Source organism: Anopheles funestus, chromosome 2RL (genome assembly GCF_943734845.2).
Source record: "Anopheles funestus chromosome 2RL, idAnoFuneDA-416_04, whole genome shotgun sequence".
NCBI classification, from domain to species: domain Eukaryota; kingdom Metazoa; phylum Arthropoda; class Insecta; order Diptera; family Culicidae; genus Anopheles; species Anopheles funestus.
The window spans coordinates 39,423,172-39,443,808 of record NC_064598.1 but is presented as its reverse complement, the minus strand read 5'-3'; the positions used below and the strand labels follow the sequence as shown (position 1 = coordinate 39,443,808).

General features: G+C 43.1%; 2 protein-coding genes across 6 annotated transcripts in view; both read left to right on the top strand.

Annotated features, from left to right (window-relative positions):
- The window catches only part of LOC125762071 (uncharacterized), a 494,872-nt gene that overhangs the window by 229,572 nt on the left and 244,663 nt on the right, over positions 1–20,637 (top strand). The gene's annotated exons all lie outside the window — the stretch shown is intronic.
- Positions 1–20,637, top strand: part of LOC125762058 (MAM domain-containing glycosylphosphatidylinositol anchor protein 1) — a 222,217-nt gene that overhangs the window by 189,924 nt on the left and 11,656 nt on the right. For 3 of the 4 annotated variants that reach the window (XM_049423790.1, XM_049423789.1, XM_049423788.1), the window contains exons 5-7: positions 3,727–3,848; positions 3,989–4,142; positions 9,082–9,179. In XM_049423790.1, the coding sequence (XP_049279747.1) occupies positions 3,727–3,848; positions 3,989–4,142; positions 9,082–9,179 (374 nt within the window). The remainder of the gene's footprint in view (positions 1–3,726; positions 3,849–3,988; positions 4,143–9,081; positions 9,180–20,637) is intronic. The other variant, XM_049423791.1, reaches the window with a different exon arrangement.

The window sequence follows — 20,637 nt, the reverse complement described above, 5'->3', positions numbered from 1 at the left end:
CACATTGTTGGTCAATTCGGGGGAAAAGTTGTTGTACTTTTGCCAACACCCCGCCCACCCCGCGGTATCGTGTTCTTCGCGCCAGAGAAGAGGGTCGGGAATGCTGGAGAAAAAGAACATCACACCCATTGTTTTGCCGTATGCTCTATATTTATGGTTCACCAGCGCTTCTATATGCGTCTGTTCGTTTCTCACGCACATTTGCGTTTTATGATTTGTGTCCCGTTTATTTTATGGTGCCTTGATGTGCGCGCACTTGTCGCGCAAACGGCACATACAGAGCAATGGTTGGAAAATTCACATCAACACGTGTTTCCAACCAAATTTCAATGACTCTCTTTCTGCTGACATCCCCAGGGGCGGCTCGAGGCAGGGAATTGTTCCGGTTTACCACTGACGGACGTTGACTCGCATGCCAATCCATCTCCCTCGCGCGTCATCCTTTTTTGCGGTGCGTTTCATCTATAAATGATTTCTCGAACTCGTTTTTCCGAGAGGTGAAGGTTCTCATAACGAACAATGAAAGGATGAGAGGAGAGCACAAAAAAAATTACGATCATAACAATATCTTGCACCTCCTCTTGTTCGGTTTGAATTGGTTTTATTTTCTTCTTCTACCAGTGCACGATCAAATTCATCAATATTTATGAACAAGGCCGTTTGCGTTTGGTCGAGAAATGAATTTTGCAACATTTGTTGCTCCCTCGTTTCCGACATAACACGCCACACACACACGGTTGGAACACAAGGGTGCATGGGTGGTGAAGTTTCTTTATGTGCGTTGTGCTTTTGTTCTCACGAAATAAAATGTTGAAACTATTGTTTCATCCGCATGTCGCAGAATGATTACACACGGAATAAAAGAGCGCACGTATGCGCGCTTTGCACTGGAGAAGTGTGCACCGAATTTGCATGGGAATTTTATGCAGTTTTTCCTCTGACCTGGTTAAGGTGACAGTCGACTCCGGTACACTGGTGGACCGGCAGTTGGTACACTATAAAACATAACTTGTTGTTTATCCATTTTGCATTCGGTTTTATTTTGCCCAAGGCACATAACTCACAGTGCACCGTTTACAACGCGGATTGCTCGGGAAGTACTCGGTACCATAAATCATTGCACATGCACATGAGGCTGGGTGGGAAATGAAAAATATACGACTCGGCTCCTCATGGTTCATGTGCGCTTTTCACACATTATGCCATTCGCCAACGCCGTTACCATTCATGAGCGATTCCGATTTAACGGGCAATGATTATCGCATGATGCCGAATGAACAAACGGGAAAAAATGACTCCCTGTCATGTGATTTCTTTCTTTTTGGAATTTCTTTCATTAATTCGTATTTCATTTCAATTCTCTTCTTCTGTACCTCTTTCACATGCATATTGTCTAAATCCAGGCTTTACACACCTGATACATGCAGAAGACTTGCTTGAAAGGCTGAATGGCTTGATCGATAAAATGTTATTGATTCTTGAAAATAATTCCCTAAATCAATTCTACAATTTGTGTATTCGAGGAAACGGTGACAAATGATCACCATAAAATGCTTTTTCCTTCGTTTCATTTATAGATCTTTCTCGAAGAATTGTCGATAACTGGAGTTCGCTATGCTATTTTCGCTGCCTGGGTAACGAGTTTTTTGTTCCTCCTGAACCAAAGTGGCATCACAAGATATTTTAACAATAAAAAAAACTCCCCCACTATGATTAATTTCTTCCGAGAATCCGTCAACCAACCCCCCCGGGGGGGTTAGGCGGGAGGGAAGAAGAAAGCTTTCAAATACGTCGAGTCCCACACAAGAACAACACATTGAAGCGTGTTCTCCGTTCAGTCTTATTTTCTTTTTCTTTTCCATTCCTGTTGAGCATCCCTTTCAGCCTGGCAAATTTTCACGAAAATATTGACGGCCCAGCACGTACCGGGCACAAATCTAGATTACGGACAGTCGTCAAGCCGCTTACGACACCCGCCAACGACAGTCGAAAAAGCAAATATAAGCTGGAAGAAAAGAAACGGCCGAACCGATTTTTGTCGCGGCTATGTGCGAAAAGCAATGACCTTTTTTGTGGAAACAGTTCTATTTCACCTTTACCTTTTTGTTTTTTTGTTTTTGTTTCCGTGATATTTCAGCGCAACCAAAAAAAAAGACACACACAAAAGTGAATATTTCACTCCTCACACTTCTTCTTGACCAGTGTCTCCCCTTGCTTTAAGTTTGATTCACTTCCCACGGGGAAATCAACCAAACACACACTGGGGAAGGGTGGAGAGTAGGCACAAGGGTATGGGGACGATACAACCCGGAATCCCAGCACAAAACAACCTGCCCCGGAAGGACACTCGGAGAACACGTGTTTTGAATAAATCAACGTCTTGTTTCGTTCGTGGGAACTGGCGCGTCACACAATCAGCCGGACCTTTTTGGCTACAAACGGTACCGAAAAATAAAGAAATGTAAATGTTCGTCCTTCTCCGTTGGAACTCCACCACCTTTCATGGGCTCACGAATCGCCATCAAGTGAAGGCGAGCATGAAAAACGATGCTTAAAGGTGTTTTGGGAGAGGGTTTTTTTTTGGTCGGACCGGAGTGGGTAGTGGGTGATTTTTATCATGAAATAATAAAATAAATTCTGCCTATGCTTACACCTACACCCCTCTCTCCCCCTTCCCCTCACCCACCAAAAAGAGAGTCAAGGATAATAAATGGCTGGCAAAAGAAATATTCACTAAAGCATGACGATATTTATCCACGAATAGATCTCCCTTTATGAGTATCAATTTGGCCTAACGCTGCAAACCATATCAATCGGTTAGTTTGTTGCGATGGTTTAAAATGTGCTGCAAAAATGATTTTCCTTATTTTTTTTAATAAAAATCCATTCTATTGGTAAAAAAAAGGTTTAAAAATAGCTCCCTGGACGAATTTATCTCTTTCTCTAACAACCCTCAAACAATGTTTTATTACGTTTTGTATCGCGATCTGCGATGGAGACCACTTCCACCACCAGCACCAAATTAATGTACCATAGCCTGCAACAAAAGGGGGGCGACGTTTAATAACAACATGATCCGGCGTGCTTCGAAGTATCCTTTCCGACCCAATCGAGTCAGGTAATATCGACGTAAATTAGTTTAATGGATTTCTGACAGCCCTCTTTAGGGAACGATGGAGGACAAGGATTTTCGGATCACAGGTGTATGAGCCCGTTGGGAGCACCATTAACTATTCATCTCAATTTAGAAACCGAACGGGTTTCGTCCCGCCCGACCAACGACTAAGGGTTGTTCGGTACATTTTTCGGGGTAAAATGAAACGAGGCAGAGAGGTTACAATGGGGGTAGCACACCGCTGACAAGGTGAATACCTACTGAAGTAGTTTGAGTTACGGGATACGGGAACCAAGTGATGCGTTTGGCCGGTACTAAAGAAATGTAGTAAAATTTAGGATAAGTACGGAAAGCTTTTAACCGTATTTATAGGAAACGGATTTTCTACCACCGAACGTTCAAACATTCATCTTCGTCCCTTTCGGGCAGCCTCGTTACCTTTTACCATAAACTTTGGTCGTGTTTGAGGTTTTCTGTACTAGAATATCCGATGAGCGATGGTTTTGTCATTCCGGCGGGTGTTGGAGGGGAAGTACTAACACTTAGGCTAAACCCCTTAATTGTCTTTCCGGAGCCTTCATTTAACCTTACTCTGTCATTTATACTTGCAGTTCCACCAAGCGTCCGAGCCATTCCACCGACTGGTCAGGTGACGGCACGCAAAGGAGGTGCCGTAACGCTCGAATGCAAAGCATCCGGTAATCCGGTACCATCCATCTACTGGACAAAACGCGTAAGTATTCTAGCGCACTTTTCCGGTGTGAAGAAGTAAAACAAAAACAAGCGAACCAACATTCAACTAGCTTTTGCCGTGCTTAGCTAACGTCACCGGACGCCTATACGGCCATATCTCCTTTCTCTTTCCTTTTCCAGCAGAGTGGAACGGGAAAATCGGCTGCCAAGATTGGCGAAGGGCCGGTTCTTTCGCTGGAACGTGTCGAACGGCAGCAGGCCGGTGTGTATCAGTGCACCGCGGACAACAGTGTCGGCGATCCGGTCACCGTGGACATGCGGCTCGATGTGTTGTGTAAGTATTTGCTAACGATGCGAGAGTTTCTCTCGCGGGCGCGCATTTCCACACACATATTTTCCTCGCCCCTTTTTTCCTCTGGAGCATAATTTGAAATTATATGACCTTAGCAAAACATTATTCTACACGACCTACACAGCCATGGTTCAGGGAGTCGCAGCATAAATCAGAACCACCGAGAAGGCCATCCATGGGAGTTTGTTGCTTGTTTTTTCCTCTCTCTCTCGGATTTCGTACGCGAAAACTTCTGGCTGACCGAGTCACGGGACCCGCTGCGGTTACGAGCACGGCGGTTAAGGTTGCCGTGCAGGGAAGCAGACGGGTTTAATAACCATCTTAAGCTGAAATAAAGTATCACATTATTATTTTGGCATTTTTGTACGTTTTGTTACCAAACACACAGCTGCACAGTTGGTGCTAGACGCTGCTGTAGAAAAATGGGCTACGAATGGGGGTTTTTCTTTCGCGCTGCAGATATTTTCAAAGCGTGGGGTAACGATAATGCCCGTCCACCAGTGTGTTTGTGAGAATGTGGGACGGTTCGGGGAAGCGGAAACTGGGACGTATACATTAAAATATATTATGCTCAGTATTTTTTCCCAGCCGCACCCGGCTTCCGTCATGTGATAGCTATTTGGCCAATACGGGGTTAGGCCAATTGGGGTAGCTGAGGTGATGGGAGCAAACACGCAACGATCGGACATATAATTGGATGTACGAATCTGTCTACTTGGTGGAACCTTCCATCCCGGTGCACATTCCGGACGCTGAGCTTTTTTCTTCTGAAAAACTTGCATCAACTGCATAATATTTTTATTGCACTTTTTTTTTAAATTTTGTTTCGACATCTCCGTTAATATTAGATACTTTAATATATAAAAATTAAACTTTTTGTGAAACAATTACCAACAACTCATATTTAATTTCAAATATTTTTTTTACTTATTAAGAACGGCTAGGCCATATCAAGTAATATCAAATATTTATATATTACAAAAACTTGTAATACTTTTCCTTTTTTATTCTTAAGAACGGCCAGGCCGTACTAAGACTTATTTTAAGTTATAAGATTTTGTCGAAGTCGGATCGTTCCGACTCCACCGTCATCTGGAGTCGAAGTCGGCATGACTACCTACTCTGGGGATAGATGTTAGGATCGAGTCCTGCAAAATTTACTAGTCGGGCTCGATCGGACTCATCTGGACCCATCCGGTCTCATCCGGAATCGATCGGGCCCATTCGGACTCGACCGGAATCGCCGGAGTCAATTTTGGTTTTTACTCGGAGTCGGAATCAATTTTTCATACACGGAGTCGGAGAAGATCCACGATTCCACTCCGGATTACACATCACTACACCAGGAGGCGGTCCGGATGGGATTTGATACCCGGTCCTGTCGTGTGGACCGGTGCCGTTTATCAGATACACCACCAAATTTACGCCCCGAAACTTGTAAAACTTTTTCGAAGGAAACAAAAAAAAAATTTTATATACAACTTTATTCATAAATATAATTTTTATATATAGTTTTTTATATAAATATAAATATATAATATATAAATTTATACAAATTATTTTCATTTTGTATTAAAATTTAAAATTATGTATAACTTTTTTTAATTTATTTTTTTAATTCATATAGAACGGCCTGGCCGTATAATTATGCATAATTTTTATAAAAATATATAAATTTTAAAATAAAACAAAATATCATTTTAAAAATTTCTCAAATATCATTCACAGAGCAATGAATTTGGCTTTTAAAATTATTTTCAAATTATGAAACACATCTGCTAAACAGATAGTAAAATTTGTATCCATACAACTATCCCAACCAATGTGAATTCCACCTCCGAGCAATTCTGGAATTAAATCATTCAAATGTAACTGATAGCTTCAGTTCAGTAAATATGACTTTACGCCTTTGCCTGGGGCGATGTTGCGCCCCAAAGGTTCGTTAAGTTTATCTACATTTGTTTAAAATGATATCCTCCACGGTACATGTTTGTCTATAGAACGTGAAGAGCAACCATCATTCTAATTAAGTTCATTCGTAACATTGCGCCGGCTGAGATGATTGACACTGCCTGCTTTTCCGTGATTCTCCCCCAAACCATTCGGCGCAAAACTCATTGTGTGATAGAATATTTGTGCTTATTAGTAAAGAGCAAAAGTACTCACATTTTTCCATTTTTACAAAAAATCCTAGTCTACGTCTACTTCCGGAGTGGGAGGGCGAAGGAAACGCAATGTACTTGTGCAAATACTCGAAAGCAAAACCCAATACGGCGTGCACAATTCGTCACGGTCGGTGGTTCGGCAAACATTCCTTCCGGCGTAAGTGTGTGCTCCAATCTGTGATTCAATCCCGTAGGAGTGGTTTCCGATCAGTGTGTGTGTGTGTGTATTGTGCATAAAATCAGGCGAACCCGGCTAGACCTGACACACGCCCGTGGCACCTTAAATCAAACAATTTAACGTTCGCCTGCATCCACCGGGTCCGGTGGTAGTCATGCAAGCGCGGTAAAATCGCGAATGCACCACAGTAGTCGCGTGCAGTTATGTGCCAAAGCTACTCCCAATCTCATCCTGCCTGGTCCGGTTTGCCTAGAATGCGCTAATTAAATTTACCACATCGATACGATGAAACCCGGGGGCTAGCACTGATCGGATTAGACAATCGACTCGCGCCAATCGGTGGCAGAGGTATAAAATATTCAACTTCAATTCCACTCCCAACCGTTGGGCGGAGTGCGTAAGCGCCAATGTACGGCCACATTGGATGAGTCCGTTGCGTTGAAACATCCATACCAGAGCAGCAGAACAAGAGGGTGCCCACACTGCCGATGTACGGCTGCATTTAGCTTCACAGCAACTACGGTGTGTGGCGAGTGTGAAATTTAATTTTTCATCCATTCCCATTCACCTTCTCACGGTGGCATGCTGCAGCTTCCGGAAGCTGCGTAACATTTGCATTGGCTCACAGACTCGGCCTCGGTGGATGCGTATCATTTATTCAGCTAGCATGCAGGGCAGTAGTTGTGGTGACCGCTACTAAAGCAGCCGCCAGCATTATTCCATCCTTTTCCTTCCCTGCAAATGGTAAAATCTGTTCCTTCGAAATGCTGCCTGGTGCGAAGCGTTGGGAAATAATCAGCTTCCCTTCGATTCAGCATTAATGAATCGCGCAAAGGGTTGCGTGTGTGTGGGAGTTGTTCTTCCCTCGAGGAAAAGCAATCCCAGACGTGGAAAACACAAAAGCAAACAATCGCTGAACAATTTAACCCCAAAGGAATAATTTTCCAAGTTGCATTTCAAGCGACAAAAAGGGTTTCAGGCTGATTGTTTCGCAACATTGGATCGATAAATGGTGAACAAAATGAAATGACAAGGAAAACAAACAAGAAATATTTTTATTAAAATATAAAATATACAAAAGTACAATGGAACGCCGATTATCCGTGCTTGTCGGGACTCTTCCCTTGCCGAATAATCGAATATCACGGGTAATAGGTACAACTTTTTTTATTTTGATAAATCTTAGTTTTTTGTGTGTAACGGGTGGATTTTTCTATAAAGCTAGATGTTCATTTTCTTACTTACATTTTGCCAAGTTATTTTTTTCTTTTTTTCGAATTTGAACAAATTGTATCATTCCCTTTTTAGGCTTTTATTTCTTGTCATCAACGGTATTTGCATTTAATTTGTCAGTTCGCTTTTGGAACTGTCATTTCCGAGCAGCACGGATAATAGGACAGCCGGTGAAAAGGTACCCGAATAATCGGCGCTCCACTGTACTATTGAAATATTTGTGTAAAGTTTTTTTTCAAATAACCGCCTGATAATACATCGTTTGGTACATTATTAAAATAACGATTTTTGAAACAGGCGTAATCCCATGTGATTGATATTTCATTATTATCGTCTGAATTCGAAGGATCGATATATTAAAAAAATCAATTTGCATAACACATCGAACGGGCAGCAAGCCGTATTATTTAACGTTCGGGTATTGACTGTTAACAATCATTCAATATGAACCCCAAACATAGCTACGTAACCGAATAACTTCACATGACGCGTCTGTGCACTCCGTGTGAGACCTGTGTGTGGTCGATCCAATCGAAATATGTATAAATAAAATCGATTTTAACCATTACCGCAGCACAAACACTATACACCGCGATCACATTAAATCATCGCTTTTAACATATACAGTACATGTGAATGATTTAGTCCGACTTGACCAAACGGCCTCCCCCCACCTCGGTTTGATTCCACTTGATCCCTGAGTACAGCTGGACAGTACCGCGGAGTCACCGCACAGTTCATATTTCAACTGTCACCGGTTTTCCTTGTCATATAAAGCTGATCTTTTTTTCCCTCTCTCGATATAAGTTATTATAATCGTTTTCGTTCAATCTATCATTTGAATTGCATTTAAATGAAACAACTGGCCGGGAGACTGGAGAGTATAATGATGTATTTAATAAAATATTATTCAACACAATGCATTTCCCGTTTGTGTATGGGGAGCGGTGGCATGACTATTGGGTTGAAGGAACGGCATAACATCACAAGTTCACTTTGAAAGTGTACTTTATCGATATTTCACTGGGCCCCACTCGGTGCACCATTTTCCATAACGCTTTTCACTTCCGTTTTGTTTTCCATACCGAACTTTTGTTGATCGATCGTTACGTCGCTGCGCCCATCACCGAAAATGGTTCTTGATTAAAATCAGTATTTTTATTGGTCAGCCAATCTCCATCTGTTACGCTGCTGCACCCGCATCTGTAACCGTAACGTTTACCATCGACCGTAGTCGAACATGAAAAGCTGATTGATTGATTTTAATGCAATCCGATTCCAACCAAAAGCTCACCAACACTGACCCCGAGACGTTTTTTCTTTGGCCAATCCATTTTCATTTCAGATCCGCCCGATATCAGTGTGGAAAAGTCGTGGATTCATTCCGGTGAAGGATTCGAGGCACAGCTCGAGTGTATCGTACACGCTGATCCACAACCTACGGTAAGTTTCGCTTTAACCGGAACGGAAAAGTTGGTGGAGAGTTGATAACAGTAAACCTCTCAACAGCCCGAGAGCGTGTGTGATGTATTTTTTTTCTTCTTCGCTTTCGTTTTCATCTCCATTTCGCTCCCTCGCTCCCAGCCCGGTGAACGGTTTTCGTTTAATGAAATAAGTCACGTAGCATTTATCAAATTAGAATTACGTTCTGGCAAACCGATCCCGGCTGACTGGGCTGGCAGTCAGTCACAGCACTACGGGTAAGGTGAAAATCCGAGGGCAACAAGTGAGTTTAAATTCGTTACGTCTGTACGTCATACGTTCGCACATGCCCCGGTTTGCGTTTGCCATCTTTCTTGCACCCGAAAGAAACAACATTGAAAGAAAGTGAGAGAAAACATTAATCATCGAAAAAGTGGTTTCCAGTGGCTAGCATTTTGCTAGGAAAGATTGCGAGTGCCTCCAATAATCGTCGAAAATCGTAAGTGGGTTTAAGGGTTAACAGTGGAAAATTCATTGAAATTCATCACATTCTCAACTTCAATTCAATGTTCGTGTGTTCACTCTCTTTCGTTGATGTTTTTTTTTCTTCTTCTCCACTCTCCATGCAATCACATTGGTTTTTATACGGCAAACGTTCTGTTCGAATAGAATTTCAATATTCGATGGAGACGCCTGGTCAAGATGGAGACGCCTGGTCATTCATGTGCTCAGGTGTGCTACCATGCTTGTCGTCACTTTGTTACCCATACCCACTAGGCAACACAATTGCCTCTTAGTGGATGAAACAAAATTGGAAACCGATAACATGTTTTTGGCCGTTCCATAGCACGCATCAACCATAGCGTTTACCTTCCACCGTTCCATTGCCTAGTTGCCGGTAAATGGCACATTGAAGGTCTTATCGTGCAAGAAGCTGGATGGACGAATCGAACGTAAGACTGCAATAAGCTTCCTTAGAGCATGGGGGACAAAACTCTTTTCCCGCAAGCAACCGTTCCTTGGTTTTGCTGGTTCAAGCTCATTGCAGTTTCAAAGGATTGCCGATCATGCCTAATGTCGCTGGTATGATGAAACAGGCAAACCCCCGTTCCTGATGATGGCGTACACTTGCGAATCTTTCAACCCAACAGAATGGAATGAAAATGAAGCACTTTATTGCGATGGTGGTGAAAGCAAGTGGTTCGGCTTGCCACCTGGACGTAACGAAGCGTAACGAAATAGGCTCAGTTTTGTAGTTTAGTCATGTGCTGGTGCTCCCTGCCAGTGTAGCTACTGTGATATAGTCTAAATAAAAATACTTTTTCTTCGGGCTTTCATTCCTTTCCCGGACGCAAGGTGTAATCAAACTAGATCCTCTTGAGGCGGATCAATTGGCCACAACATAACGGCAAAACGAGACGGTTCACTCGGTTGTGATGTGACGAAGGTGATCATCGGGAAAAAACGGGTAGCACAAGGAAAGAAACGATGCAATGTTGGGTGGTAAGGGTGGTGTTTGGGCTAGTGTGAAAATTGACTCCTATCATAGCCACGCTCCGATTGGCCCTTGATGGAAACCAACACCAATGTAGAGTTTTATTTTCCCCCGGTTCTTGGCTTTTCCTTTTATTTCGGTGCAACTTTGGTATGGTTCACTCTAAAGCACGCACACGTATGTACGTCCTTACATACAACGGCCATCAACGGCTTTTTCCCAGACGGATTGAAAATCGCCATCATTTCAACTGATATGGGAACCGACACCGAAGAAAACTGTGGTATCTGAGGTCGAAGCGTACGAGATGCTTGGGGTGGTAAACTTTTCCTAGTAATTCAATTTGAGAGGACGATCTTTTAGTAACATGTTGTTTTTTTTTTCGTTCCTTCCACTAGATTTCCACTCACAACTCACTCACACCCGTCCAATCGTATCCATCGAATGGAAGATGGTAGTAGAACGCATTGAACCACACCAACACACATACACACACACACATACGAATGCTTAACATTTTTATTGCTAAACCGATCTATTTTTATTTTTTGCTGCTAAAACTCATCCGTTCCAAGATTCGAATGATTGGCTATTCGAAATTCGATTCATACTTCGTAATCGCAAAACCGGGTTTGGTATTTTTTTTTTGTATGGGCGTCTGATTTCTACGAAATGTCCTTTCAAAACCAAATCGAAGACAAGGGACGAAGTGGCAGGGAAATAGTACATCAATGCAGAGGATAACATAACTTCCAGAGCATACCAAACTTTGCAATTCCATTAAACTGGGATAGCAAATTGAATTTTAATTTCTCACTAGCACAAGCCCAAGTTATATTCCTTAGTCCGAAATGTGGATTTCCGGTGAAGTGGTTACGCCGGACCAAAGGGGGCGTAAAAAACTTTGCATGTCAAAATTGTTGACGTTGCACTTGAAACGATGGTTCTTGCGATGGTGACGGACTGGTGGGTGCCATCCATTAGCAAAATCAAATCTGCATGCGCTGGAAATGGTTCTCTTCTAGATTTATTGGTATTAATCCAGCTGGAAACGTACACATTTGCAGACGGAACCAGCCCAGCTGCTTTAAGAAGAAATTTTACGTGTGAAATAGTCGTTCATGTATATTCGTCGAACTTATTTTGCATACTTATATTTCATGATATAAGTTTACATTTTTATCAGGAACTCAATTTTTCATTACATAAAATATATATTTTTTTCGATTCCTTCCATCATTCAGAAGCTGCCTTACTAGATTTTTATTCCAACAAAATCTCCAGCTACAAATTTCTAAATAACCAAAACATTCCAAACAAAAACCCCTTTTCTACAACAACAACCTATCGGAAGATAAATGTAAACCGCTTGCTGCACCCGGCAACATTTGGCTCCCACCCCCGGAAGAAACAGCTGATCCGAACGTAAATATTCGCTGTTCCACCGGAAAACAAAGAAATGTTTCCCGGTTGAATGGAAAAACTTTTCCAAAAATCTATCTTTCTTCCACCCTCATTGCCATTGATGATCGATCGTAAAAGTTTTGGGAAACATTCTAACCGAAAAGGGCAGCGGAAAACCGTACACACACAGCATGTCTGCTTCCATCGATCAAACTATAATTTAACCAGATAAAGAGCGAAACAGATTGCGGACCAGCGGAACGGTCGGAGGCCTTTCAATTCATTTAATGGTGCACCACACCAAATTTATGGTGCTTTTAGGCATTCCGCTAAACTGCAACACTGACTGAATGGTTTCATTATTTCTTTCTTTTTTTTTTTGTTGCATCAATTTGATTAACGCAAAAACATTTCCCCAACCAACGGTTTGGTGTGGATGTGCAGTCGTGTGTGTTTTTCATAGAGGCTTATGTGGCTGATAAGTGATCTCCACCAGTACGATGTCCATATTTTTGCTGAGTGGGTTCAATTTTCTAATTGGTTCTTTCGGCTTGTGTGTGTGTTTGTACCTCATGTACGCACGAGCATCCTTGTCATCAATTCCACCCTTGACTGGAGAGCGCCCTCGGCCCAAGTACTGGGTTGGGGGGGGGTTGAAAAACTCTCCCGCAATTTCACCCTAACTGCACCGCACCAGCCTGAATGGAAAGGCGTGATAACAAGCTAGGCCGCAAAGATACGCAAGTACTTCCCACCGAGAGCGGCATGCAACAGGAGGCTTACTGTATGCATGTAATCATAGGTCCACTTCAATCGCAACGACTTGTCCTTCACTGCCAGCTGCAGGAAAACTGCAGCTAAGATCCACACTATCCCGTGCAAGTACTTGTGGAAGCACACAGGCGTTTTGAAAAAGTGAACTGCCTTTTCACTGCCTTTTTATTGTACGAACTGTGCCGCCTCCCCCCTTTTATGTGGCGGTTGTTCAACGAGAGAGAAAAGTGTAATTAAAATTCATAATAGAGTAATATTGATGCTACTCCGGACCTCGAGAACGGTTCCCATACGGGGTAGTATTCCTCACGGGGGTTGTTTGCAGTTTTATTCTCCTTTCTCTCCATTCTTTTCTCATCTTCCCTTTTTTATACCAGTACACTAACACGAGTAAGCATATTGCATTCCATTTCATTAAGAAAAGGAAGAATCGACACCTCGCAGCAGGAAACTTTGTGCTTTGTTTTGATAAATTAATTTCATAATCCCCCTAACAAAAACCCACACGAACGGCAGAGCTGTCTGGTTGTGTCATTACGCTGACGTTTGCAAATAGAGATGACCACGGACAATGGCTCCTAGCGCCGTCAGCCGTCCATCCGGCACGTAAAATTCATCGTAAGCCCATTTCCATCTTCGCATGGCAGGAAGGTGAAATGGTTCGGTTCATCATCACCGACCAGGCGATGAAGTCGCAGCATGTGCTCAATCTCAGATAGGCCGGAAGGAAGGAAGCTTTTCGCTCGGCCGACGTGCCACTACCGATGTGTGCGGTGTTGTATGTGTAACGCTAGTGTTGCTATTACAGCTGATGAGTTGCTGATAATGATGTGCGATAGAGCGGCTTACGGAGAGGGTTACACGGCGCGACGGAAGCAAACATGTGTTCCGCCACCATTGAGCTGTGGGTGTGTGTGTGTCTCTCTGCTACAAACTACAGTGTATCATGCGTTACATACTGTTACTGACGGTCGAACATTTGCAGTCGGCTGCTGCTGCTGCTGTTGGTGATGTGAATATAGCCATTAGCGTGACGGTATTCAGTCAAATTGGGTACGAGCGGAAGATGTTGTTTCGCGACTGTGTGATGGTCTTTGATGAGCATTTCATTACCCTGTATCCTTCTGGGCATGGGGTGATGTACAAAACCACCCACTGCAGAAGGCGAACAAAGCTGACTTGTTGTACTTTATTTCCTTTAAACCTATCCAAAAGCTCAAATGCTCAAAACACTTTCCTTTAAGCATATTTTTGGTGCCCCTCATCGCTTCTTTCCAACATCGTCAAATGATAAATAGTCGTTCGCAATAAGGAGAGAGACTGGGGGAAAAAACGTTCCCCATCCGGAATGTGCTTATGAAGCTTATCACCTTTTTCGGAGGAGCAAACGATAGAAATTTGTGACACGATGTCGTAAAATTTACCGCATCGTTCGAAGGAACATGGCGCACAGAATATATAAAAAAACACACACACATACTACAGTGAAGCCCATTATCACCTTCATCGCAATCGTCACCATTTTGTTTTTTTTTCACCTCTAGCGTGTCTCTTTTACTACCGCGCTATTTCGGTATCCCGGTAACCGTTGATGGTCGGTGACGATTAAATTGAGAGTGGAAAAGGAACGAAACACTAAATTCAATCGAACAAAAAATTACGATAATAGAGACCACCGTGAAACGTTCGGAATCGGTGCAAACAACCAGTAAAACTTGTGAGCAATTTTGGAATTTGGAATTCGATTGCTGAGGTGCGGTGGCGAGAAATGAAAACATACCAATCGGAGACGGTTGAAGCGAAGCAAGCAAATAACGTGCGAAGGGGAAAACATGTTTAAAAAAACACAAGCACACAGACGCAGAGAAGGATTCTGCAAAAAGAGAGGGAAAAAAACTTTAATATAGCCAATGAAGGAACAAAAAAAAAACTTTGCTCAACGACAGCGAAACGAAACGGAAAGAGAAGCTGTGAAAAGTGATAAAATTTCAAATCAATAATAATAAAAGGAAGCGCCACAAGAACCAAGTTTACCAACCAACTTGCAACCGAGAGTCCCCCAGGTTTCTAAGGAGGAAAACTTAAAAGGAAGTGAATTTTTTTGTTGATTTCCATTGTCGAATCCAAACGCAAAAAAACCCGTCGCCCGGCACATGAATAGAGAATCGTGCCGAAGGACAAAACATGTAAAGAAACGACCAAAGATGAAGCTTATTACTGCATCCCAAGCACGTAGAAAATATTAAGGAATTAGTTTGGAATGTCGGTCCTTTCGATCGCTTCTCGCAGGGAATATGTTGCCAGCGGGGGCGGGGTATTGCAAAACGGAAGCCGGAAAGCGTAGATAACACACGAAAATGGGAGAAAAAAGCTGAAAAAAAAAAGATAAAATCGACAAACATCGCACCGCACATTCCATTGCGAATGAAGGAAGAAAAAACCATGTCCGTTCCGATCGATGTCCGTTTCGCACAATTTTTCCTCCCTCAAGTTTCACTAGACACCCTTTTTCGTGTTTTTTTTCTTTTTTTGAAGGGAACGAATTCCATTCCTTTCTTGTCCCGGAAGATGTCGAATCCTTACCACTTAACGAAACCATCCCACCATCCATTTGTGGTGGTAAAATATACGTACACGGTAAGATGCTTTAGTGTACATTGGAACAAATAGCAAAAATAAGGAAGGAAAAAAGTGTAAAAAATAAAACACCCCAAAAACCGAAAGAATGTCTAAAACAACCCGCCTGCGGACGAGGGTGCGCGAAAAACGCGTCAATTGGACTGGGTGGAGGAAAAATTCAATTTTCCCACTCATTGAATTGTGATGTTATTTTTGGTTTATCGCGCTCTCTCCGTGTGATGTCTCTCTTTTGTGTATTCGTGGATTCGATGTGAAGCAAATGGCTTCCTTCGGTCGTTTTTCCGGTCACACTGGGAGGCGGAGTTCCCTCTTTTGGAGACGAACTTCCAGTCGCACTGTATTGCAAATGATAAATGATTCCGAAACGGACCACTAGTTTTGTGTACTTGAATGCTATACCACAAAAACCGGGCTTTGCATCGGCAATATTACACATTTTTCGGGCCAAAAACCAATCTGAAACCATGGCCCGGTGGCCTCGAGCAGGTGTTTCCCGTTGCGTTCGTCTCTCGGCAATCCCTGGTGCATGTCCGTGTCCGGGGAAGCTATAAACAGAGTTTTAATAAAGCTGCGCACCTCTAATCGACCCAATATTGCTTCTACTGTCGTACATTCATGTTGTTTCATTTACCACGGTACGGCCGTGGCAGCAAATTATCCGACGGTTTTAATAAACTTTCTCACTAGTAGCGGACTGCAGCAATCATGCCACCATGGGTTGAGTGAAAAGCTTTGCCCGTCTGGCAAGTGAACAGAGAATAATGCACTCCGCCGTACGCTGACGGCGAATTAAAAACTAACGCTCCGGGTCCGGCCCGATTCGGACGATGACGATGGAATACAAAAACCACAGCGTACCAAAGCGCCCAAACGCACCTGAGAGCGTACCTGTTGTGGGGTAATAACTCGCGTCGCGATATATAGAGGTCAGCCAGCAAACGCGTGCAAGCCCCGTGCTACGAAGCGTCAAATCAGATAGGGTGAGCTAATAATTTGACCCACCGGTTTGACTCGCTACGGTGAGAAGATAATATCTGACAGTCCCGGTCCACCCAACCGCCCAACCCATATCCCTTCCTTCAACGTTTGGGTCCTGAGTGCTAACTCAGGCACGTTGCGTTCCCCACAGAGTTTCGGGTTGGGGGGAGGTTGGGAAGGATCGTGGAATAAAATTTTACAACTTCCAGCCAACTCGAAATGCCAAACGATGGCAAAAGGCGACTCAACACTAAAACTCATGTATAGACGAACAGCTCGAAGTGCTAGATTTTACTACACCGCACGCTCAAACGCGCACGAACCCTCGGTGGAAATTTATGGATCGATTTCGAATTCAATCGGCAGCAGAGTGGTGTGAACCATGATCCTGGTCTGCCACGGCCAGGGGAATGGTTGCTGCCAAGACTCGGTTTGTGTGAAATCTAATCTAAGAAAGTGCCAACATTTCGCGGAAAGCAAATCTGCCCCTCTGCCCTTCACCGATTGTTGCACACTGATCAACCGATCGCTTCCAGTTTGGTGAAGTGATAAATAATTCATCCCGATCCTTGATTCCTTCGATGCTGCACACCATCCTTACACCGGTTCACTCGGGTAATGGCACCGAGCGGGAAACCTTCCTAATTCACTGCATCCGGGATTGACCTGGAGCAGATAATTTATAGTGCACGGTGTAATCACAATTTTAAATCAATCTGCTTTACTTTTCTCAAGTGCATCAGTAGATTTAGTGTGCAAGATGAAAGCATCTACAGCATCTCGGGTCTGGGTGTGATGTGTCCGTATTTTAACTGGTTTCTCCAAGCTTCAACGAGGGATGGTTGAAAGATTCATTCGGTCTTCAGTGTGATAGTTTCAGTCTTCAGATACCAACATTTTAACTCCGTTACGCTTCATGTACTTATTCTTCCAAAAAAATAAAGAGAACTTGCTACAAAATCACGGTGCAACACGAAATTATTCTACTTTAGTGAGTGAGCTCATTCTCATTCGCTTGCTAATCAACCCAAAGTCTTCTACCATCCCGTCGAATCGTAAACAATTTCCTATACAAATTTTCATTTTCTCTCATTCCATTATAGTGATGACAGTAGACGACTACTACTGCTGTTGCTACTGCTCAAACATTCATGTCCATGCACCTTTTATCGTACGGCCATTCCCTACTCCGCTTCGGTTGTTTCCATTTTATTTTGCAAAATGAGCATCTTAAAAGAAATATGTCTGCACTATCGCCATGCCCGTATACCCCGGGAATGAGATCATCGTCGACAGATAATCTCATTGACACCTAACAACGGTAATCACTGGCAATCGCTTCATCAACTATTTATGAACTACCTATCCTGCCTGGAAATCAGCTCTCCCGGTGCCAGCCCTTTTTTGTGGGGGTGGCCCTCTGGTGACATAAGCTGGAGTTGAGTGCGCTCACTCAACATAAATGTTGATTTCGAGAGGCAAACAGGAGAGTCGTATGCAGGCACGAAAATTTGGTCCACAATTTCACTAAGCTTTATACCGCACTCCTATGAATTACCTTTCTTTTTTGTTTCTTCGCCTACCGGTCGACCTTTCCCGCTTTTGTCCGCTTGTCTTATCGTGCGAGATGCTTGAGAATTGGACTAAAAGTCAAGGGACAATTCCACGGAGCATAAACACAGCATAAATGTACAAACACACACACACACACGCCGCCTACACGGACACTCTTCACCACCTTCCTTTGGGGACATTTCGTCGGAAAGGGAGATCGTTTATATTCATGAATCCACATTCTCATCGCACGTGGTCGGATAATACACCTTAAGGAAACGAAATGCCATCATATGTTTTGAGCATCCCGGTTGGAGGGGGCTTCTTCTGTAGGGCGCGTGAGGAAAAGTGAAATGAATTCATTTTCCCAAACCTCCCAAAAACCACCGACGAGTCGTGTGGATGGTGGCGTTGCATTAGCTTTAGGCATGGCACTTACCACACTTGGTGTGTACGCCAAAAACGGAAAATCTTCCCTTATAGCCTGTTATTTGTCCTTTTCAACAGCATTTTATCACCCCATGCCCATACATCGTCGGGTTCCACATATCGAGGTGTATATTAATATAAGCACCATCAACTTATTTTGCCATACATTTGCATACCTTCTGGAAGGTAATGTAATGTTCACACGGGTCACACTAAACTGTGCGACTGTTTGATTTGGTTTTGTTTATTTTTTTGTTGATTTTTTGGCTCCCACTCCTCCGTGTTTACTGTTTTGCTATTTTACACGATTTTGCCCGTTTGTTTTCAATAAACAATAAGTTACAATCAGCACCTTGGCACACCTTTCCTCGACGTTTTATTTTTTTGAAGCACATTTTCCAGCATTCCACCACGGGCATGGCTTCGAAAGCAACTTTTTCCCATTCTTCCACCATTGCGGCACCGTGTTTATTGCATTTCGCCTGTTGGCACGTTAAATTTAACGTTTATAGTACACCATCAGTTCCAACCACCATGTTTCGTAGCATGAGCGTTACGAGACGGTGGAACACACCGTTTCGGTTAAAAAAAAGGAAGCCATTGTCAGAAGGCGTCGTTTTGTGGGTTGTTTTCATTTGGTTTATGATCAATCAACGTGTCAAGAGTGAAACGACTTCATGGCCGTTGTTTTCGGTTTTAGGTACCACCGTAAAGTCGGCGATGTTGCTACTATCTTGGTGTAACAATATTTCAAGTACCAATGCCCAATCAGATGTTTCTGGCATGGTAAGGGGAAGGACGTAACTGTTGTACCAATTCATGGAATGGTCCTATCAACTACGACACCCATGCGCTTTTACTGTTTTCACTCAGGTGGACACAGAAAATATGCAATAATTTCATGTATATTATGCGACACCGGTAGAGTGTCGTAACGAAGCCATCAGTATGAAAATTAATAATCGTAACGAACAGTGGAACAACACCAGTGTTCCATGCATTTGCCAACCAAAAAGATAAACCGTATTCAACAGCCAGACTACGGGTTCGATCTGCTAATTGGCAGGGTTATCAATAATTATGTTAATGATCGTATAATTGTCTAACGCCTCGTTAACGTTTTTTTTTTTCACCAAACAGGTTAGGGAGAAAATCCCATCCGGACCTTCCGGCTTTGTGGTAAAAATCAAATTAGTGATGGGCAAAATGCTGTTTCTTTGGTCGGAATCGATTCTGGAGCGCCTAAAATTTTCTGAAATCGATTTCGGATAGTAGGTTCAGAATAGAATCCTGGAATTGGTTCCGGAATCGGAAGCGGTATTTGCTCCGGAATAGGTTCCGAATAGTAGGTTAGGAATCGGAACCGAAATTGGTTCCGGAATCGGAACCGAAGTTGGTTCCGGAATCGAAACCGAAATTTATTCCGGAATTGGTCCCGGAATCAGTCCCGGAATAGGTTCCGAAATCGGTTTCGAATTCAGTTCCAGAATCAGTTCCAGAATCGGTTCCGAGCCCAGAAGCGATCCGAAAAAGGAATCGGAATCAGAACCATTTCCGAACACGGAATCAACAAGAGGTAGTTCCGAGTGCCCATCACTAAATAAAATATGATCAATTTAGGCAGGCAATCCTGGTAGATTCTTATACCAAAACAAGGATCACATCTCTTCTTGGCTTTAACCACCTTACAGGTCACGCCGGCCATTTCTGGCTTACTAGACTTGTTTTTACCGCGTAGCCGGATAGTCAGTCCTTGCTACGGGGGGACGGTCCGGATGGGATTTGAACCCGGTCCGGCCGTGTGGACTGGCGCCGTTTATCACATGCACCATCGGGCCGCCCCAGGATCACATAATAGTTAATATATTCAAAAAAAAAATTACCTTAAAAAGCAAAAGAATGTATGTCACTGATGACATTTATTGTAACAATACACAATAAAGTGTTATATTGCTCAGATACTTCGGCACCCTCATACGGGCACACTGAAATTACAAATGATCATCCTCACGAAACAAGCTCCATTTTCTCATTACTGTCCTTATCCGGCGGCTAATCCGCTTTACCGCAGTTAAACAGACAAATCCGTGCCTGGCATGTGCCAAACGAAAATATTGTCACATTCATCATTTGTTTTTAAAGTCCTTTAAATCGGAGTGTCTGCGCTACACAAACCCCACTTGGCGGAGTTGTGAAATGTGTACC